The sequence below is a fragment of the Rhododendron vialii genome, chromosome 6a, assembly GCF_030253575.1.
Source record: "Rhododendron vialii isolate Sample 1 chromosome 6a, ASM3025357v1".
NCBI lineage: Eukaryota > Viridiplantae > Streptophyta > Magnoliopsida > Ericales > Ericaceae > Rhododendron > Rhododendron vialii.
Genome location: NC_080562.1, coordinates 32,966,088 through 32,988,213, shown reverse-complemented (window position 1 = coordinate 32,988,213; position 22,126 = coordinate 32,966,088). Strand labels below are relative to the sequence as shown.

The 22,126-nt window shown below is 38.0% G+C and overlaps 2 protein-coding genes across 2 annotated transcripts; both read left to right on the top strand.

Annotated features, from left to right (window-relative positions):
• The first annotated feature begins 6,217 nt into the window (after positions 1–6,217).
• On the top strand, positions 6,218–9,465 carry LOC131330678 (glucose-6-phosphate/phosphate translocator 2, chloroplastic-like). Its single transcript, XM_058364352.1, has 5 exons — positions 6,218–7,058; positions 7,680–7,905; positions 7,998–8,214; positions 8,320–8,536; positions 8,683–9,465. Exons 1-5 carry the CDS (start codon positions 6,528–6,530, stop codon positions 8,692–8,694), a joined length of 1,203 nt encoding a protein of 400 aa, XP_058220335.1. The 5' UTR covers positions 6,218–6,527; the 3' UTR covers positions 8,695–9,465.
• Positions 9,466–16,618: 7,153 nt separating this feature from the next.
• On the top strand, positions 16,619–18,933 carry LOC131330676 (glucose-6-phosphate/phosphate translocator 2, chloroplastic-like). The gene is made up of 5 exons (XM_058364350.1): positions 16,619–17,223; positions 17,692–17,917; positions 18,011–18,233; positions 18,341–18,554; positions 18,694–18,933. The coding sequence occupies exons 1-5, from the start codon at positions 16,693–16,695 to the stop codon at positions 18,703–18,705; spliced, it is 1,206 nt and encodes a 401-aa protein (XP_058220333.1). The 5' UTR covers positions 16,619–16,692; the 3' UTR covers positions 18,706–18,933.
• The last annotated feature ends 3,193 nt before the right edge of the window (positions 18,934–22,126 follow it).

Below are 22,126 nucleotides of genomic sequence, written 5' to 3'. Positions count from 1 at the left end.
AAATTCAAATTTGAAATTTTGATTTCATAATAAATTCGATTCGGCCATGAGATTTTTATTTTTTTTGATCGACTTGAATTTTGGCATAGATGTAGTACTCGTTAAACTCTACAATATCAACGGTTCGGATTTAATTTTTGGTATATGTGATGAATTTGTTAGATTTAAGGAAGAAGAAGAATCAAGAGAGAGGATGAGGGCCGGTCTTTTAATGTTGTGTTCATTAATAGGGATGAAAAACATTACAGCTAGGGGTTTATCCGCACATTTTTAAAATCACAAGAACTATGTGCACACTTTTGAACCATAGAGGTGTACCCGCCCATGACACAAACCACGGGGGTGAAAGTAGACTTTGCCTTTTGTGAACTACTATTATTCGGACAAAAAAAAAGTACAAAAGGAAATGAATTTGTGAGAATTTTCTCTTATACCAAGGATATTCTTGAGGTCATTTTCCTGTGAGCCTAGCAATAACTTTTTTTTTTTTAATGATGCATCCTACTAAAATATAAGTGAACGAATCCTTAGCCTTAATTTGGTGTCAACTATTTTTGACATCTTTGTTCCAAGTGTGATGTTTCTTCAACGTTCTTGATGTACCCTTTCGAGTATTAATGGAAATAAAATTTCTTTGTCGATCCAAAAAAAAAATTGTATATTTTTTTAGAAGGAATTGAATTGTTGAGAATATTCTCTTCGTTAAGAATCCTTGTGATCATTTTATTTTTTCTAAAAAGCCACAAAAGATTATATTAATCTTTGAATAAAGAAAACAAAGAGGACACGAAGCAAGACGGCATCACAACAAGAATCATTTTCTTGTTTGGCTGGCAATCTATTTTCTCGATGCATCCTGTTAACATTTGTTGAAGAATGAATCGTGGAAATTTGATAAGTATCTTGCCTTCAATATAAAAAAAAAAAACAATTTGATAGTAATAGCTTGCATGTGAAGATCAAATTAAAAAAGAAGTTTTCATTAGGTGATCGAAGATATGTGTGTATCAGTTATAAAAATTAGAGGAATTTTTTAAATTTAGCTACAGCCTTGGACTGGAATTTTTCTCAGATCATCGTGGACGTACGGTGACGCACTGTGAGTTGTTCAAGCTATTGATCATGTATGCGGATTGTGATGCGATATTTATTGATTGTATGTCTTGTATTTTTTTTTATCTTGTTCTTTTTTCTATGTTAAAAGTCATGAATGTAACATGGTTGCCCATGAAGTCGCTGAAAATTCCCTGTCGATCGTTCAGGTCATTTTCTTGTGAGTTGGAGGGGCTATTTCCCCCGATGGCTATCCATCCTAGCACATGATGATGTTAGAGCATCTCCAGCAGTCAAACCATTTTTTTAGCCATTTTGATGAGAAAAAGTGTGATAGCTAGCCACTAAATTTGTGGACAACCCAACAGCCTCCTCAAATACCCTAGCCATTTAGAAAAATAATAATAAATCATCTTTGGTGGGTCCCTCCATTAACCTCAAACAAATACAACAAACTTTTTTCTCTCACACCATCCCTGCCTCCACCACCAGTCCGCCATTGTTACACCTCCCCTCCTCCCCTCTCTCTCTCTCAAACACACATACTTTCAAACCCACCAAACCTCTGCCTCTCTCACACACACGCATCCCTTGTCACTCATTTCGAGATTTCCTTCCTCTAGACACCGGCGATTGGTCCACACCGCCCGCGATCGGAAGACGCCCTACCGGAAAACCCACAACTGAAAAAAACCCACAACCCAGCACCGATCTCCGATCTGTCTTCCGACGACGAGGCTGCAGCAGAGAGAGAGAGAGAGAGAGAGAGAGAGAGAGAGAGAGAGAGAAGCAAGCCAAGCGAGGCTAAAAACCTCGCCCGGTGGGGCGAGGTACTGTAGCTCCCAAGCAAATACGCGAGGCTGGAGCGAGTCCTCTGGGTTTGAGATTTCACGGTTTTCTCGCCAATCTCGTCAGATTCTGAGCTGGAGATGCTCTTAGGGCCTTTGGCCTTTCAATGAGTCACCAATAAAGTTTCTTTGTTTTCAAGGAAAAAGAATTTTGAATTTTTTAAAAATGTTATTTGATTAAGAAAACTACAAATCAAGATTGTCGATCGTAAGCTGCATACGATTTTTCTATAAATTTGTGAGAATATTATATAAATTAAGGATCCTTGAGGTCATTTCCTTGTGAGTCTAGCAATTTATTTTTTTGATGCGTCCTACTAAGATTTAAGTAAATAAAAGTCAAAGATTGAATCATGAAATTTTTTACCGATCTTCCCTCGAAGATATAAAAAGATACGATTATTGTAAATATCACTCGAATAACAAAAAGATTAACGAAGAGTTGTGTTCGTCACGAAAATTTGATTACGAATCTTCCCCAGAAGATATAAAAACAAAGAGAGAAAGAACTGTCAGAAATATTCTTCGAATAGAAAAGCTACAAGTCTACAGTGGTACGTTAGTGAATCTTCGAAATTCGATACAGATCTTTCCCTGTAGAAAATAAAAAAAAAAGATAAAAAGTATTGTAATATATAGCTTCCGTTTGGAGAACAACAAAGAAAAAGTTTTCAATTGGCCATCCAAGATGTGTGTGTCGTCATAAGAATTAGGGGAGAACATCAAAGATGCATCTGTCGTCGTCGTACGAATTAGAGGAGAGCAATAAAGAAAAGTTTTCAATTGGTGATCCAAGATGCGTCTGTCGTCGTACGAATTAGAGGAGAGCAATAAAGAAAAGTTTCCAATTGGTGATCCAAGATTCGTGTGTCGTCACAAGAATTAGAAGAAATCGTAGGGAGCGAATCCGAGAGTTTCTGAGATGCGGGGAATTGGCATATTCCTCGGTTAGGAAGATTGCCATTATTAATGAATCGTCCGTAAAAATGACTCGTCTAATTAACTACCATTAATTAAACGTATAAACTAGACTTTATTTATTACGCATAAATAGTAATTGAAAATGCTATGTGTTGGTTGTGAGCATAATTCTGACCGTCCAGATGTATTTGGACGGTCTAGATTTTAAAAAAATATCTTCCAGAGAAAAGTTTAACTTTTTCGAAAAAGAGTTTGAGCGAATCCTAACTATTTATTACAGCAATAGACGCTTAGAGATTGGTTTGACCATCAGATAGATGGAGTATATAATAATAACCAGGTGCGCACATCAATAAGTACAGCAGCCCATGACAAAAAATGATCAATTGAAATCAAGAATTCTCATCAATCTGTCTGTTAATTTTAAGGATCTTAATTAATCCTCTCCGGTCAATGTTTTGGGTAGTAGGAGACAGTTCTGATTGTAACCATTCATTTTTTGCAATCAATTGTTTGGATGTATTTTTGAATTTTGACCGGTAAGAGTTTATAAGAAAATGTGAACCATTGAATCTACCAATAAACGGTCATGATCAGGACTATCTCCTCTGGTAAAAACATGAACTAGAGAGGACCTGGTAAATCTAAATTTTGTAAGAGGAAGAAGAGCATCGACGAATTTTTCCATAGATGCCTTTTGTATCTTCACATTTGGACCTTTCAGTAGTTCATTTTCATTGAAGCCTCTTTCTTGTGTTGGGAGGGTATATCCCACGTGGTATCCGCTCGGCACATCTGGGCCATCCAATATATTTTTGGTTGGCTCGGATTGAAACCTTCTCTCTCCTCTCACCCCAGAACTTTCTTTCTCCGAATCCGAGCCATCCAAAAACATAATGGACAGCTCAGATACGCCGAGCAAGCACCATGTGGTACCCATCCGGGAATGAAATTTTTTCCCTCTTTTGGAAGCTGTAAGGACCCCCCAAAAAAACTGTCCAGGTATGGTGTCGGAAAAAGAAAATATAGTCCTATGTTATTATGAAGTGAAAATCTGGAAATTTAGGAACGGACATTTGGTTGCTTTACTACATTTGTATTGCATCAATTATCAATAATTACTTAGTTAAGTTATTTAGCTTTTCTAGCTTATTTGATTAAAAAATAATATTATTTTAAGCTTCAATTTGTAACTTATTTTTGGGATTATTGGAAGTTGTAAAAGTACGTATGTGTTAGAGTACTATAGAATGCTATGGTTAATTAATTTAGACATTTACTTCATGATAAATTATTCTACAACTTATTTAAAAAATAGTCTAAACTTTAATTTTATCTTATAAAAAGTTTCATCAAACTCATCTCCAACTTATTTTAATTTTTTAAATAAATATATAATAATAATCTAATAATCCATACTCTCCCAATAAATAGTAGGTTATAGAGTCATCTAAAAGTAAATTCAATTTTAAATGTATAACTAAATTTAGAAATTCAAGGAAATAGGTGCGCCATGTGGCAAGTGCGGGAATTTTCACGAAACACCCTTGCAATACGGCAGACAATAACAGGTTAAGTCCAAAACTAAAGTTTTCATTTTTAATTTGTTGTATGCTAATTTCAATTGTCAAGTTCTTTCGCTAAATGTATTTTTGTTGATATATGTGAGAAAAATAAGTTGAGTAAAAATCCGTGAAAAGTTGAGTTTTAGGTGTTGTTCCACTAAGAACTTTTTGGACATTTTTTTTGTTTTGTCCTTATTCAAATTTTTTCGTATTTGTTAGTTTTGCACCTCACTTTAAAGTAAAAAATTATGACTTTTACCCAAATATTCTGAGAAATAATCACTTTTCATAAAAAAAAAAAAGAAGTCAAAAAGTTGGCTTTTTTGACTTAAAATTGAATATTTTAAAAAATATTTGCGTAAAAGTAAAAATATTTTACTTTTTTGATTCTTCTCATCGAGACGAATTAATAATTCACAAAAGTTTAGATTTCGATAGTAATTTTTTACTTTTTAGATTCTTCTCGTAATGACGAAACAACAATCCACAAAAAATTGACGAAAAATAAACAAATGCTAAAAATAATTGAATAAAGATAAAAAATAATCCAAATAAATTATTTAGCCCAAAAAAACTTAACCGAAAAGGAGACAAAAGTCGAATATTTTACACCAGGAAAATACCATAACAACTTGAACCAATTAGAGAGCCACATTTGGCTTTTCCTTTGCCGTCCTTCCACCAATAGACAAGACAGATCCAATGAACCTTTCACATGCCCGAGTAAGCGATTATTCCACTAACCAACAATCTCTCGGAACCGGGGACACAGCCATGCATTGGCTGCCAAGCACCCTGCCAAGCATTGGAACGGCAGCGTTTCGACCAATGAAGCAACAGCCACACAGAACAAGCATTGAAATGTGTCGTTTTGAAAACTAGTAGTATTGTTTATTATTATAAAAAATAAAAAAAAACTTGTATTGTATAAGTTCTTCGGTTGGCAGACTTGTTATTTATTTTTTGATTTTTGTGGGGCTCACCGCCCATTACGGCTCCTACAAAGATAATTCAAGCAACAAATTATCCTAAAAATATTTTGTTTGAGTATTCGTAGAGCGCCTACGAATTCTGAAACACCCAACGGATAATGAAACAGCCGTTACCGATATCGGATTGTGCAATTTTTTTTTTCCAAAAAGCCATAAAAAGTATTTTAAGAATAACTTGAGGTTTGAATCATTCTTGTAGGACCCGTAATGGCTCCAAAATACCAAAAAAAATCCTTAAAGAATCGATTTCCTTAACGTGGATCCAAAACGATGTAGCTATTTCCTTTCTTTAATCATATCTTTTATTTTTGTGTGCCTATTATGGATTTTACAAAGATGATTCAAACCGCAAGTTATTCTCAAAATATTTTTTATGGCTTTCTGAAAAAAAAAATTTGCTCAATCCGATGTCAGTAAGAACTGTTTCAAAATTCATAGGGCCTCATACAAATACTGAAAAAATTAGCACAATCCGATATTGATAAGAGTTGTGTCAAAATTCGTAAGGCGCCCAGGCGCCGTATGAATAGTAAAACAAAATAATTTAAGAATAACCTACTCTTTGAATTATCTTTGTAGGATCCATAATGGACCCCACAAAAATCAAAAAATAAATAACTAGTCTGCCAACCAAAGAACGTATACAATACTACTAGTTTTCAAAACGACGCGTTTCAATGCTTGATCGGTGTGGCTGCTACTTCATTGGTCGAAACGCTGCCGTTTCAATGCTTGGCAGGGTGCTTGGCAGCCAATGCATGGCTGTGTCCCCGGTTCCCAATCTCTCTCCCTCAAAAGCCTATATATATCACTCTATAATCCAACTTGGCACTAGTTTACATAGCTGACAACTCCCCTACTTTTTTTCATCACCTCAGTTTATCCTTGCTGAACTGAGGTGATGATGTCTTTTTACTACTAGAATTTGTTCTTGCTTTTCTTTTTTTCCCTCAGCGATGAAGATATAATCGAGAATTTCGGGCTATGGAGAACAAAGAGTCACCACAGCCCAGAGAGAATAAGAACATCTAACGAAAGATTAGGCGTCCTCAGGAAGATCGATCGGATGCCTTTTTTGTTCTCACTTTCAACTACTAGTAGTTGTAGTTTGTTGATCACTTCAGCGTGAGATTTAGAATTTCAACAGCATGGCTTTTTCTGCAATGCAACCCTATGCGAATTTCGCGCTTTCTAATCACCTCCAACCAAAACCCTTGCTTCCAAAACCTCAACAACTCCCACCATTTCCCCTGAATTTCGCCAATAAACCAAACAAAAGTGGACTTCTAGTCGTAAAATGTCTGAACAAATCGTCGTCTCTTCAAGGTTTTAACTTCTTCGACGAATCGAAAGATAGGAAACCACGAGAGTCGTTAGTCCCATGCAAAGCTTACGAAGCCCATCGGTTTCAGCCGATACGGATCAACATAGAATTCGACGAAGAAGCAAGGGAAGTTGCAGCCCGAAAGCTGAAGATTGGGCTCTACTTTGCTTCATGGTGGGCCTTGAGTGTGGTATTCAATATATACAACAAGAAGGTCCTCAATGCGTTTCCATACCCATGGCTCACTTCAACTCTGTGTTTGGCAACTGGGTCTCTCATGATGTTGGTTTCTTGGGCTACAAAGATCACCGAAGCACCAAAGACCGATCTCAACTTCTGGAAAGCTTTGTTTCCGGTAAGCATAGGCTCTGTGCCTGTTTAATTCATTTTTTCGTTTTCCATGTTTTCTTAAACAAATGGTGCTACTAAATACAACTGCGAATTTATTACATGTAGCTAATTCATAAAAGAAATATTTTGGATTCCTTTTATGTATTGACTACATGTAGTAAATTCGCAGTTGTATTTAGCCGGGCCCTAAACAAAAAACAGGGCTAAACAAAAAACAGTGAAAAGTGTGTTGCTTTCAGAAAGAAAAAAGTATTCAGATGATTTTCGTGTTCATCCCGATCAAATAAGATAGTTGGAACTGGACTTGGTTATAGATGATCAGTCGCTGAGGTCTCTGTAATTGTCCGAAACTTCTTTTATATGTTGATCCTTGCAAAGCCGATTCCAAGAAATAGCTCTCCCATGACGTTTGAATCTGAACCGTTCATGTACACTTTAAGGGTATTTTCTTTACCAATTTTCTTTGTCCCTAGCACTCATTTTTTTTAAAACAAAAAGCAGGAAACATAACAGAAAAGGAATTGTCTTCTCTGTCTCCGCAATTTCTTTTTTCTTTTTCCTTTTATTTCTTTTTTTGCTTCCAAATTTTAAGTGGTGATCTTTCGGTCAAACTCGGATTGTTTAGGTGGCTGTGGCACATACAATTGGGCATGTGGCAGCAACAGTGAGCATGTCAAAGGGTGCAGTTTCATTCACCCACGTCATCAAGAGTGGTGAACCTGCTTTTAGCGTTCTGGCTTCCAGATTTTTCCTGGGTGAGGCTTTTCCATGGGCAGTGTACCTCTCTCTCCTCCCGATTATCGGGGGTTGTGCACTCGCTGCGGCCACCGAGCTTGATTTCGATTTGACCGGTAAAGAACAAAGCCTAAATCTAACTTGGAGATGCCAATGTTAAAATTCAAATCTGATACTAGTTTTGGAATCTGGGTTGGTCTGCTTGCAGGGTTCATGGAGGCTATGACATCGAACTTGGCAATCGTTTTTCGAAACGTATTTTCAAAGAGAGGGATGATGTCCGTCGGAGGAATTAACTACTATGCTTGCCTTTCTATGATGTCTCTTTTCATTCTCACCCCTTTCGCAATTGCAATGGAGGGTCCCCAGATATGGGCTGCTGGCTGGGACAAAGCAGTTTCTCAAATTGGACCTAATTTCATATGGTAAGATTTTTGCTGTGGAGGGCATTTATGAACTACCCTTGCTCAATAATGTAACTATCTCTGAATTTTCTTTTCATGTTTTGGCTCTGGGTATTGAAAATGTAGGTGGGTGGCGGCACAGACGGTATTCTATCACTTGTACAATCAAGTCGCGTACATGTCCCTAAATGAGACGTCACCCTTGACGTTTAGCATTGGGAGGGTTATAATGCGGAGAATTTCTGTTATAGTTGCTTCCGTTGTTATTTTCCAAATGCGGGTACAACCGGTCAATGCCCTCGGAGCTGCCATTGCTATTTTTGGAACTTTTCTCTACTCCCAGGTACGTTGTTTCCGTCCCGTTCCGAAATCATTAGGACTTTCGTATATTGACTATATTCGTAGCAATTTCGCAATGCAGCACATCTCACAACATAAAAGAACTATCTAAGGGCAATAGTTCTGATATTGTGTTCCATGTTTATGCAGGCAAAGAAGTGAAACGACTTGCCAGGGCAAAAGAATGCGTAAATAGGTCTAACACAGTGTTGAGATGTGTGAAGGATTTTAATCCTACATTGGATAAATAAAAAAATTGCTTGTGGACCTTAATATATAATTAGGTGACTCACCACTTATAAGGTTTAAACTTTTAAATGGACTATCTTGTGCCCACTGATGTGGTGTGGTCTATATGGATACTCCCCAATGAATTGTACGTACGCACACATGGGTAGAACCTGTATGGATTGGACTCCCAACATTTGCTATCAGTTCCGATCGTTGAATATCTTTGGGTGAACTCTCGTGAAGCATTTGTGGTCATGGGTTAGCACGGAGACTGCGAAAGAGCAAGAAGAATCTGTAGCGACTCTTGATGGAGTAGAAAAATTCCTGGTGCACACGGCAGGTGGCTAGCGGAAAGGTGGATCTCGTGAAGTATGGTGACTCATGATAGAATGAGTGCGGTGAATAAGCCCGGTCATGTATCAAGGGGAAGTCAAGCGAGTCAGATTGAGGGGGAGATTGTTGAAACATAATATGTGTGAAGAATTTTAGTCCCACATCGGATAAATAAAAAAAAAGTTAGATTAACTTAAATAATATACAATCGGGTGGCTCAATACTTACAAGGTTTTAAGCTTTTAAGTAGACTTGGGTCATTCAATATATATTGCGCTCAGTGATGTGGTATGGACTATGTAGATACTTCTCAACATATGAGGCCTACACGCACATTGGGGAGAACCTTTGTGGATTGAGCTCCTAACACATAGACCATGTTGATTTACAAGTTCGATAAAGATATGTACACAATATTCAACCATAACACCCTCACAAAAGTGTTTGACCCATGTGAGATCGTGTGGTTGGTGTTGTGTAACTAGCATTGTTGATGTACATGTTGCTTGATGTTAGAATTTGGGCCGCGGGCTTGGGCATGAAAAATAGCATATCTCAAGTTGTAGATGGGAGAAAAAAAAAATATTAGGACTAGTACAACTGGGACAGAGAAAAGAAAAAAGGCCCACTTTTTCGGGAGAGAGCAACAAATATTTTTTTCCATCAGTTTGTAATCTTCCATGGTGGTAGTCAACCATGGATGTTTCTGTTTTTGCACTCTTCTATGGTTTTTTTTTTCTTACCAATTTCATAATTGGATATCCTGAAGCACTTAAGTTGTGGGCCTGTGGTTCTAATTTTCTCTAATCAAGAACCAAATGCTTGGTTCAAAGATGCTATTGGCAAAAAATTTTGCATGGTTGGTGTGAAGTGAAGGTATCAATCTGAAAGGAACAATGGTTTTTTTGCAATTTTTCTGGACAATTCGATCGTACTACAACAAGCAAGACTACGGCAATGGTGTGCATTGCCAAGATAGCAAAATCAGTTGGAGATCTCTTATACCAAGCAACTATTTCTGCAAATTTCTCAAACACATATACACAGCTAGATTAAGCCATCCAACATTTAAAATCAGCAAGTGGTAAAATAGAATCGACTGCAGAAAATGCACGTGTTCGTGATTAATAACCTGAAGCTAGCATTTCACATCAGCAAGCTACAGCATAGAAGCATTATCAATCAATCGAACTACATGTAATATAGTTTTCTTTCCAATTTTCAGATTATTCCTGACAAAAGAATCGGTGAGTTGCTATGCTAGTTACCCCCGAGGATTTAGTTGAGGTGCGCGTAAGTTAGCCCGAACACCTCGGTTACCCAAAAAAAGAAGAAGAGAATATTAGGGAAGTGCAGACAAAGTGTTAGTTGTGATGGCTCAAGGATACAAACAAGGCACAATATGGAAACATAATGATCTAGCTACCCCTTCAATTTGAACCGTCAATGTGCTATAGGACCAGTCATGTTCAGTTCACAAAAGGGGAAAAGACTACTACAACCCATCTTTGAACAAAACGACAAGTCCGAAGATCGAAGCTCAAATTTTTTCTTTTGTACCTAACAATATTTCTACCGGTCGATGCATTTTAAAATTTACTCGTACCATTGTTCCGGTGCATATTAAATTATTGGATAGCGTGAAAATCTTCTTGTCTCACTAGATTCCACGTCGAAAAGCCTGTATACAAAAAAAATGGGTGAAGAGGATTTGACGGTTAAAATTAAGATGGAAATGCTTGTAGAAAGATGATGACAGGGGAATGGATTCTGACCGTGTTCACCTTCATGGCATTCCCATTATTCGCTGTCAATGACCATATAATCCCATTGAGGTGATGGTGAAACCTGGGCCACTGCCCAAAAATGAGGCACAATTCAAAGTCACAAGTCGAATGATAGTTTTAGTATGTAGTACTTTTATAACTCAGCCCGGTCATGTATCAAGGGGAAGTCAAGCGAGTCAGATTGAGGGGGAGATCGTGGAACATAATATATGTGTGAAGAATTTGAGTCTCACATCGGATAAATAGGAAAAGAGCTAGATTAATTTAAATAATATACTATCAGGTGGCTCAATACTTACAAGGCTTCAATCTTTAAAGTAAACTTGATTCATTCAATATATATTGGGCTCAGTAATGTGGCGTGGACTATGTAGATACTCCCCAACGTATGGGGCCTACACGCACATTGGGTAGATCCTTTGTGGATTGAGCTCCTAACACATAGACCATGTTGATTTACACGTTCGATAAAGATATGTACACAATATTCAACCACAACACCCTCACAAAGGTGTTTGACCCATGTGAGATTGTGTGGTTGGTGTTGTGGTTGAATGCTGTGTAACTAGCATTGTTGACGTACACGTTGCTTGATGTTATAATTTGGGCCGCAGGCTTGGGCATGAAAAATAGCAGATCTCAAGTTGTAGATGGGAGAAAAAAAAAATTAGGACTAGTACAACTGGGAGAGAGAAAAGAAAAAAGGCTTATTTTTTCGGGAGAGAGCAACAAATTTTTTATTTTTTTTTCCATCAGTTGTAATCTTCCATGGTGGTAATCAACCATGGATGTTTCTGTTTTTGCACTCTTCTATGGTATTTTTTCTTCTACCAATTTCACAATTGGATATCCTGAAGCACTCAAGTTGTGGGCCTGTGGTTCTAATTCTCTCTAATCAAAAAAAAAAAAAGAACCAAAAAATTTTGCATTGTTGGTGTGAAGTGAAGGTATCAATCTGAAAGGAACAATGGTTTTTTTGCAATTTTTTTTTCTGGAAAATTCGATCGTACTACAACAAGCAAGACTACAGCAATGGCGGCATTGCCAAGATGGCAAAATCAGTTGGAGATCTCTTATACCAAGCAACTATTTCAGCAACTTTCTCAAACACATATACACAGCTAGATTAAGCCATCCAATATTTAAAATCAGCAAGTGGTAAAATAGAATCGACTGCAGAAAATGCACGTGTTCATGATTAATAACCCGAGGCTAGCATTTCACATCAGCAAGCTACAGCATAGAAGCATTATCAATCAATCGAACTACATGTCAATATAGTTTTCTTTCCAATTTTCAGATTATTCCTGACAAAAGAATTGGTGGGTTGCTGTGCTAGTTACCTCCGATGATTTAGTTGAGGTGCGTGTAAGCTGGTCCGAACACCTCGGTTACCAAAAAAAAAAAAGAGAAGAGAATATTAGGGGAAGTGCAAACAAAGTGCTAGTTGTGATGGCTCAAGGATACAAACAAGGCACAATATGGAAACATAATGATCTAGCTACCCCTTCAATTTGAACCGTCAATGTGCGGACCAGTCATAATCAGTTCTCAAAAGGGGAAAAGACTACAACAACTCATCTTTGAACAAAACGACAAGTCCGAAGATCTAAGCTCAAATTTTCTTTTGTACCTAACAATATTTCTACCGGTCGATGCATTTTAAAATTTACTCGTACCATTGTTCCTGTGCATATTAAATTATTGGATAGCGTGAAAATCTTCTCGTCTCACAAGATTCCTCGTGATCGAAAAGCCTGTATACAAAAAATTGGGTAAAGAGGATTAATTTGACGGTTAAAATTTAGATGGAAATGCTTGTAGAAAGATGATGACAGGGGAATGGATTCTGACCGTGTTCACCTTCATGGCATTCCCATTATTCGCTGTCAATGACCATATAATCCCATTGAGGTGATGGTGAAACCTGGGCCACTGCCCAAAAATGAGGCACAATTCAAAGCCACAAGTCGAATGATAGTTTTAGTATGTAGTACTTTTATAACTTAGGTCTCCGTGCTAGTTTATGCGCATCTCGATTAATCTTGGGGGTCCATTTCTACTGTCCAGGGCCGGCGTAGAAGATAGGCGAGAGAAACATGCGCTTCGGGCCTCAAAAAAAGTCTAAAAATGAGGGCTCCCAAAATTTTAGAACCCCTATATATATGTATGTATATATGGTCCAAATTTTTTTTTTTGCACTAAACCTACTTAATTTACATAAAATAGGCCCAATGGTGGAAGACATTGATTATCAACTCTCATAGGCCATAAACCATTAGAGTACGTTTAGTTCGATGAAATTGAATTGACAATGGAATGAAATTGAGAAGGCAAATTTTCAAGGGCGCTGCTATTCGCAGCCCTCTATTTACTCCCATAGCCCGTTAAAAATTTTCAATTATACTCGACAGTTAGTTACCGAAATTGAGATATATTTTCAGCGTCCAATTACCGAAATATAATATTTTTTTCAACAGATGTTTACCGAAAATGCATGTTCAGCAGTTGTTTACCGAAAGTTGAACATATTTTCGACATGTAGTTACCGAAATATAATCTTGTTTTTAACAGCAATTTACCGAAATGTTATTTATGATTTTCAACAATCATTTACCGAAATTTAGTGGGCTACGGGAGTAAATAGAGGGCTGCGAATAGCGGCGCCCATTTTCAAAGGATGGATTTTTTTGATATTGTAATGGTTGCATTTTTTTGGGATAACTATATGCTTATATTTTGCAATGGTAAATCATTTGTAATGGTTTTTTTATGAAACTCTTTGTAGACTAACTTTTGTATGAAAAATATAGGGAGACCTTATTCAAGAAGTTCGCTTCCGATCTCCAAAACTTATGAGCCGGCCCTGCTACCACCTACTTGTGGGGGGTTAAAGTCGGAACAAAGCTTCGTATAAACTGGCTCAGGGCAGCTTTACCATTGTTTGAGAGGATTCAAGTGAACCACCTGGGTTCAAAAAAGTGTAAAATTTTATATTTTGTGCATATAGGTTAGGTTTTTTTTCTCTAACATTGTCTGCACTGGAACATTCGTATGAAGCCAAAGTTTGGAAATCCACTTACATGCGTGGATAAGTATACAATTTAGTTCAACAAACAAAATAAACCCAACCCAATAAATTTGCAATCAATTAAATATCTTTCAAAAATCACAATGTTTTACTATACAGTTTTGTCACCGCTAAACTGAAATTCTGGAGCTGCCCCCGGACTAGCTCTAAATCAAGGAGTTGATAACACTCTGGAAATTTCGAACATGAGACCTTAGGGAGGGAGCAAATCCTGAAGTCTCATGCCGATGTTTGTAGCAACATGATATTAGTAGCAACCATTTTAGCAGAACCAAACAAAAGACCCATGTTTGTTCATGAAAATGACCATGTCTGGCCTCAATTCCAAACCAGCTCAAAATGTAGTCAACACGCGCTTTTATGAGAGAATAGCACGTGCACAACACAAACATTGCACAACAAGTGTTTGAAAAGTGACATGAACGAACAGCAGCCCTTTCTGCCCCTCTACTGAAAGATGATGGTGATTTGGCTTACAATTCTCACGGCTATAATAAGCGTTGCGAAGCTGTACACAGTTGGGTATTTGTCTATATGCTTGAATTTTGTTTCGCATTCAAAACACAATTTGGACACGCCCCTGTTTCCCGCGTAAGGCGGGCGAAATTTGGAGTCTTCTCTTTGGAAAACCAGCTGAAACTCCAGAAAAAATATCTCACCGGTCATGGTTGATGGACGCATGATCAAAGTTTGTTGCAGTACTTTATTGCACAGCTACACTCAAGGGCGGAACCAGTATGAGGCTAAGGTGGGCTATAGCCCAGGTGCCCTTGGAAAAACCAAAATAAAATAAAATACTAATTTATATGTCAAAGTTTAACCCAACCTATTTTTTTTTTTAGCCCAACTCCTCACACTAACCGATTTTCTTTTGCTTTTGTTAAATGTAGAGCAATGACTAGTGTGCTTAGATTTTTATTGATTTAATTGATGCAGAACACTGGTTGATGTGCTTAAATTTAAAAATGTTGATTCTTACAATTTTACGCTTTTAGGTTTAAATTGTAACGGTACAAAAAAAAATCTGGAGCGGCTTTTGAAATTTGTTGGTGTTCAAGAGTTTTCACGGGAGTGTTATTTAATTTTTATATTGTGCATAAAGATACCACTAAATTAACTATTACTCCTAAGAAATAGATATCTGATGAACTTACTCGTTACAATATGGACATTCACAATATGCAAGGTCAAGCATATGATGCTGCAACACTGTTTTGCCCACCGAAATTTTTTTTTGGTTAGCCCAGGGGATAATTAATTTCTGGTTCCGCCCTTGGCTACACCGTTTGATTTTAAATCAATGTCGTCTGACGCTTATAGCGGTATGATCAGATGTCACAACCTTGGGTCTATAACAAAGACGATTTTTCATTTTTTTTATCGGCAACAAAGATGATTATTCTAGTGTGAGTTTGAGTACTTACGAGAAAGAGCCACTAAAAAAATTAGATGATGACTCTGACTGATGTGTTATTATAGCAACATGGTTTCATTTAACCATTGCCAATGACCAACTAAAACATACTCCGTACTAGTTTGGTTTTCTGAGGAAGGATCAACCTGAATAGTAGTCCATGAGTATCTCTCATGCTTCACAAGTTAAAAGGCTAGTTAAAGTTACACGGGGGATGATCGAAAATAGTGATGAAAGGCCGTACTTCAGTGTTATTATATGCTCATCGTGAGAGAAGTAGAGGTAAAAAGACGCCAAATTTTGGCTATAACTAACTTTGTCACGAATGTGGTATATAGGTAGTCTACTTGTGGATTCAATTTTATGTTCGGGTCTGGAATTGAAACAATTGGCATTCAAGTTATGCTATTTACGCATCTAAAATTGAAACAATCTTGTACTTTGAAGATCTTTAAACTAGTATTGGTATATCATTCTCAGATTTGATAAATTACGAAAGGCAAACGTAACAGTCTTGTTGTCACATGAATTCACTCGAAGTAATAGTGTAATACCATGTCTTCCTTGTAAAAGAATTCACTACGTCGAACAAAAATGGAAGACTCAATATGTGAGTATGGAACTATGGATCAAGTTTGCCTCATCCCACAATATCTCATGTGATTTCTTAGGTGACATCAAATAGGGCCAATAATATGGTTCCACTCGACGATCCGTGTAGTTAATGTCTTATGTTCCCATAAGCACACCAAACATGCAAAAAATGATTGGAAATCGCTAATCGCAACATCGCCGACATGAATAGGGTATATGCTGTTTATTCGGTGAGAAGATTTCCCAAAAATAATTATTACAAATTTAGTTGGCTCCAGGAAGGAGACAAAAATCAAATAATTTACACCACGAAAAAATCACAACTTCTTAAAATGAAACACAATTAGAGAGTGACACTTGGCTTCCCCTTTGCCGTACATTTACAGGAAGGACAGTTCCAAGTAACCTTCACGTGCATTGCAGGCGAAAGATTATTGAGTGTCCTTGGGGCACCACGTGACGGTGCTCCAAGTCTCTCTCCACCCCACATTGTTATGGGGTCCTCACACTTAGCCTCGGCACCATATGACGGTGCCCCAGGGGCATGGAATAATTTTTCCTTATAGGCCATTCCACCCTAACCAACCACCTCTCCAACAAAAAATGCCTATATATATGGTTGGAGCTTGAACCATTCTTTTCTAAAACTTAGCACTAGTTTAAAAATCACTCCACTTCTATATACTGTGAGATTAGAAAATTTCATCAGGATGACTTTCTCTGCAAAGCAATCCTATGCCAAGTTCACACTTTCTAATCACCTCCAACCAAAACCCTCGGCTCCAAAACCTCAACAAATCGCACCATTCCCGTCGAAATTTGCCGAAAAATCCAGCAAAACCGGCGTCTTAGCCCTAAAACGTCTAAACGTATCTTCCTCTCTCCGAGGTTTTAACTACTTGGCTGGCTCGAAAGATGTGAAGCCGCGAGATTCATTAGTCCCCTGCAAAGCCTATGAAGCCCACCGAATTGAACCGATAAAAATCAATATCGAATTCGACGAGGAAGCTAGGGAAGTTGCAGCCGGAAAGCTTAAGATTGGGATCTACTTTGCAACATGGTGGGCTTTGAACGTGGTATTCAATATATACAATAAGATGGTCCTCAATGCCTTTCCGTTCCCTTGGCTCACTTCAACTCTGTCTTTGGCTGCTGGGTCTCTCATGATGCTGGTTTCTTGGGCTACAAAGATCGCCGAGGCGCCAAAGACCGATTTTAACTTCTGGAAAGCTCTGTTACCGGTAAGCATATATGCTCGGTGGTGCCTGATTAATCATCATTTTCAGAACCAAAAACAGTGAAAAGTATGTTGTTTTTAGAAAAAAAAAATTCGGAGATGATTTTCAGAATTACATATAATGGCCCAGATCCTCGTCAAATTGTAGGCGAAAATTTGAGAGGTCGATGTAGTTTGGCGTCTTCGGGTCCATTCGGATCGACTTCTTTGAACGAAAATTGGTCATTTTATAAAGCTTGTCGAGAAGATTTATTATGCCAGAACCAAACATCTTAACTTCAGTGGACATTTATCCCTCGAAAGAAAAGATAGACATGCTGATCGAATAATCATTTATTCCTCGATGCGTATTTTCTGGTTATTCGTTGATTGATATCCGAGTAGCGTGATTTTTGGCATGTTATCAAGTCGTCAGTTCGTTTTTTTCCTTTGAATATAAAGTGGCGTTCTCTTTGGTTGAACTTGGATTTAGGTGGCTGTGGCGCATACAATCGGGCATGTGGCGGCAACTGTGAGCATGTCAAAGGTTGCAGTTTCATTCACGCACATAATCAAAAGCAGTGAGCCTGCTTTCAGTGTTCTGGTCTCCAGATTTTTCCTGGGTGATGCTTTTCCGCCGGGGGTGTACCTCTCTCTCCTCCCAATTATCGGCGGTTGTGGACTCGCCGCAGCCACCGAGCTCAATTTCAACTTGACCGGTGAGCAAGAAAACTTAAATCAAATTTCGAAACGCCTGAGTTAAAATGCAAATCTGAAACAAATTTTGGAATTTGCGTTTGTTTTGTTGGCAGGGTTTATGGGGGCCATGATATCGAACTTGGCATTCGTATTTCGAAACATATTTTCGAAGAGAGGGATGAAGGGGAAGTCCGTCGGAGGAATGAACTATTATGCTTGCCTTTCTATGATGTCTCTTTTGATTCTCACCCCATTTGCTATTGCTATGGAGGGTCCCCAAGTCTGGGCTGCTGGCTGGGACAAAGCAGTTTCTCAAATTGGACCAAATTTCATATGGTAAGAGAATTGTCTTTCGAGATTTCCAAACCCCCTTGGCTTTATAATGAACACACTCTTTGGATTTTCCTTTATTTTTTTTCTGGCTTTGAATTGTGAAAATGTAGGTGGGTTGCGGCACAGAGTGTATTCTACCACTTGTACAATCAAGTGTCATACATGTCCCTAAACGAGATTTCGCCCTTGACATTTAGCATTGGGAATACTATGAAGAGGATTTCTGTTATAGTAGCTTCCATCATCATCTTCCAAACGCCAATACAACCGGTCAATGCACTCGGAGCTGCCATAGCAATTTTTGGAACTTTTCTCTATTCACAGGTAGTACATTTTTCCCTTCCCTTTCCCAACATGTAAAGATTGTTTCATACATTTATAGCAATTTCCCTGGGAAGCAAATTTCACATTGTAATAGAAAGATGCAAGGGCAATAGTAATGTGTTGGTCCATGTCTATGCAGGCAAAGAAGTAAAGACTAACCGGGCCCGAACATTGCGTAAATTGGTCTGAAATTGACCATGGAGATTTGCAAGTTGATGTTACGAATTTGGGCTAGAGGCCACAGCATCAGAAGTTGAATATCTCATGTCATGGACAGGGGAAAACCAACTATTAGGACTAGAACAAGTTGTAGGGAGAGAGCAACACAATATTTTTTCCTACGTAAGAATAAGTGAAATTGCAGTATGTCATTGTTTCATGATCCTGACTACCTAGTACAAGGTTCGCAAGATTTGCAAACTGCTCATTGCCACAGAAGCCCATCTCATCTATTTAACCAAATGATGATAGTACCTCTTGCGAACAAGTGGAAACCCAATAATCAAGTTGACTAATACGCACTAGGAGGTCGCGGGAAGCACTAATCTTCGCTATTTATACTAATTTTTCATTAACAGAAAACTACTATCAGTGATCTGAATTTATTCACGAACAGTGAAGCCGACAAATAAAATTAGTCATGTGTTAGAAAACCGTCAACTTCTCATACTCGTAGGGTAAGTGCCAATGCATCCATTACGCGTCATCAACTCCTGTCTGCACAGGAGAGAGAAACCGTTTCACGTCTTTGCAACTATTTCTGCAAATTTTTCAACAATATATGAACAGCTACGTTAAGCTTGCAACATTTGAAATCGGGAAGAAGTAGAATAAAATCCACTACAGAAAATGCCAATGTTCGTGATTAATAACCCGAAGCATTTCAGATCAGGCAAGATCAGCCAATAAAAAATGAAAAGGGGAAAAAAGAAAAGATGAAGAAGCCACGGGGAAAGAACTTTTAGGCAGTGGCCGAACCAAGAATCTAATCTGCTATGGGCTAACCCAAAATTTAATAAATTATATATATTAATGGAGTTTTATAATTAAGGTCCAGCAAACTTGTACGTATGTAAATAGTCAAAAATAAACAAAAGAAAGACACAAAAAACGCTCACTATTGAAGTTGTATCCTACTGAAGTTGTGCCCTACATTGTCTTAGAGGGTTTGATATCTTCCAAAGTTTTCTTTCAATGATGATAATCATATAGGATGGGTTGGGCTACAAAAAGAAAATGAGGTGGGCTAAAATTTTACATATAATTTTTTATATATTTTTTTAAACTCCGCCTGGGCTGCAGCCTACCTCAAAGTTAATTTACTTCCGCCATTGCTTAAGGGGCAACTGCTCTTGTTTATTTACCTCAATATTTAGTTGCAAATTTTGGGTATATCTCACACTATGAAGCAACTGTTCTAAGAAATCACAAACGAATTCCTTATCTTGGTGATTATGGTGCAAATCGTCACTAATACTGGCTTCCTCAAGGCACCAGAAATGCTCCAAATTGTCAGTGTAACTAGCAGGAGGACCTGTACAGCTGAAGTTCAGGAGATTAGGTGTGTGAATACTGAGCATGGTACGTTGATAGTCAAGGCCACGTTCATGAACATTGTAGTTCCATTCAAATCTTTCTGCCCTATAACCAACATTTCGCTCATTAAACGAGCAACTTGACATAGTTAAGTGCTGAAGCGAGGCACTGGTGATGCTTAGCTTTGTAGCCTCTGGAAATTTGCACCTGTGTATTGTTAGTTGTTGAAGAGATGAACTAGAAATGCTCGTGTCCTTGCTTTTACTGCAGAGAACGTTGTCAAGGCATAAATTCTCGAGAGAGCTGCAGGAAGTAGAAATCCATTGTCCAATATCTCCAGCAGAAAACTTGCACAGAGTTTGACATTACTCAGGTTTAAATCAACAAGAGAGGCGAAGCTTCCCGGTTGCAATACAAGCTTATGACCTTTCAAATTCAGCATTAGCTCTCTCAACGATTGGCAATTTGAGAGGCAAGGCGGAATCACAAAGAGTTCACCATAACCTGGAAGCAAAAATGCCAAAAAATGTTATAGGAACTTGATTGATTTCTGATTCATTTCGGGATGGATTGAAAGAGGTTGGGTAATGGATGGGGATAGAGGAGGCATGGCTGGTTTATGTAATAATAGATGGATTATATGTTACATGGGACTAGTTGTATCACGTTTTGTTAGAGTGGGATGAAGAATATGATAAAGGGAGAACGGTTATTTATAACCGTTAGATGAGGAGTGAGATAACTCAGAGAGGGGGATTTACTAATATCACCCTTATGATTTACTCTATACACAATACGGGGAGTAAACCAAACGATAGAGAAGGCATGTAGCCTATCTCGAGACTAATTCCAGCGTGACAAACATGGACAACCATCTCCAATCCCTATATACCCCTAGTATAGTCGTATAATGAAAGAAGCCCTAATAGCTTGTTCTTCGCCCATGTTTTAATGTATGATTGTATTCCATTCCCATGATATTGGACCAACTCGGAGAAATCTGGTATAGTCCAGCCTTTGGTATGCAGTCCCGGGGTGGGATTGTATCACCCACCGGCCAACAACCAAGTTTACAGCCCATTAAAACCATCTGGGGGACTATTCTTATCCAGGTCTGTTTTGTGGGTTTACATCATCCCAAAACTTTAGTACTACTCCTTATCATTGCCCATCCAGTCATTGGACAACCCTTAGTCCCCTCCCCTTAGGCCTTATTTGATAGCAGGATAGTTTTGGCAGCAATGAGGAGGAATTGGACCAGATTAAATTGAATTGAATTGAATTGAAGTAGGATTTTCAATCCTTTTTCCAGTTTGTCACGGGAAAAAGAGTCAGACTAACTTATTTTTCGTAGACATAGAGAACCCAAGACATAGTTGTATCCTGTCGTGTAAGGTATTCTGATATTTGATTTGGACCGAATGCCCACATGGCATATCCTGTCGATGGTGTTTTGCAGTTTTGATGTTATGCTTTCTACATGATTTGGAAAAATTTACAGACTATGCTTTCTACACGTGGGCCAAAAACAAACTTGGAAAAGGATGGGAAACAACTGGTTTTTAAAAGCCTCCCTTTTAATGCTTCCTTACTTTTGCATCACAATAAGAAATTCTTGACAGAAGTTTGCTACAACAAACGCAGGCGATCAAAGATGGAAGCCTTGTTGTTAGACAGACAACCTTGAACCTGTCACTTCAACCCCTTAATCAAATATGTCCAGTACTGAAACTCAGGTACTTGAAACGAAACCAATTAAAACATTTAAGATAGACACTCAGGCAGTGTTTTAAATGGCGAAAGGCGCACCGTCCCCTAGGGCTTTAGCGCAAGGCGCGGCGCACGCTTTATTGTCGGGAAGCGCAAAAAAAATTTTGGCAAATTTTTTATTAGAACAAGTTTTCAATACAAACAAATGCTTGTAGAAAAAATACTTCCAACCAGGGTGTTATTTGTGTATGATTTTCGTATGTCATCTACAATTAACAAGTAGAAAAAATACCATAAACAAAAAGAAATTAGTATTGGGCAGATTG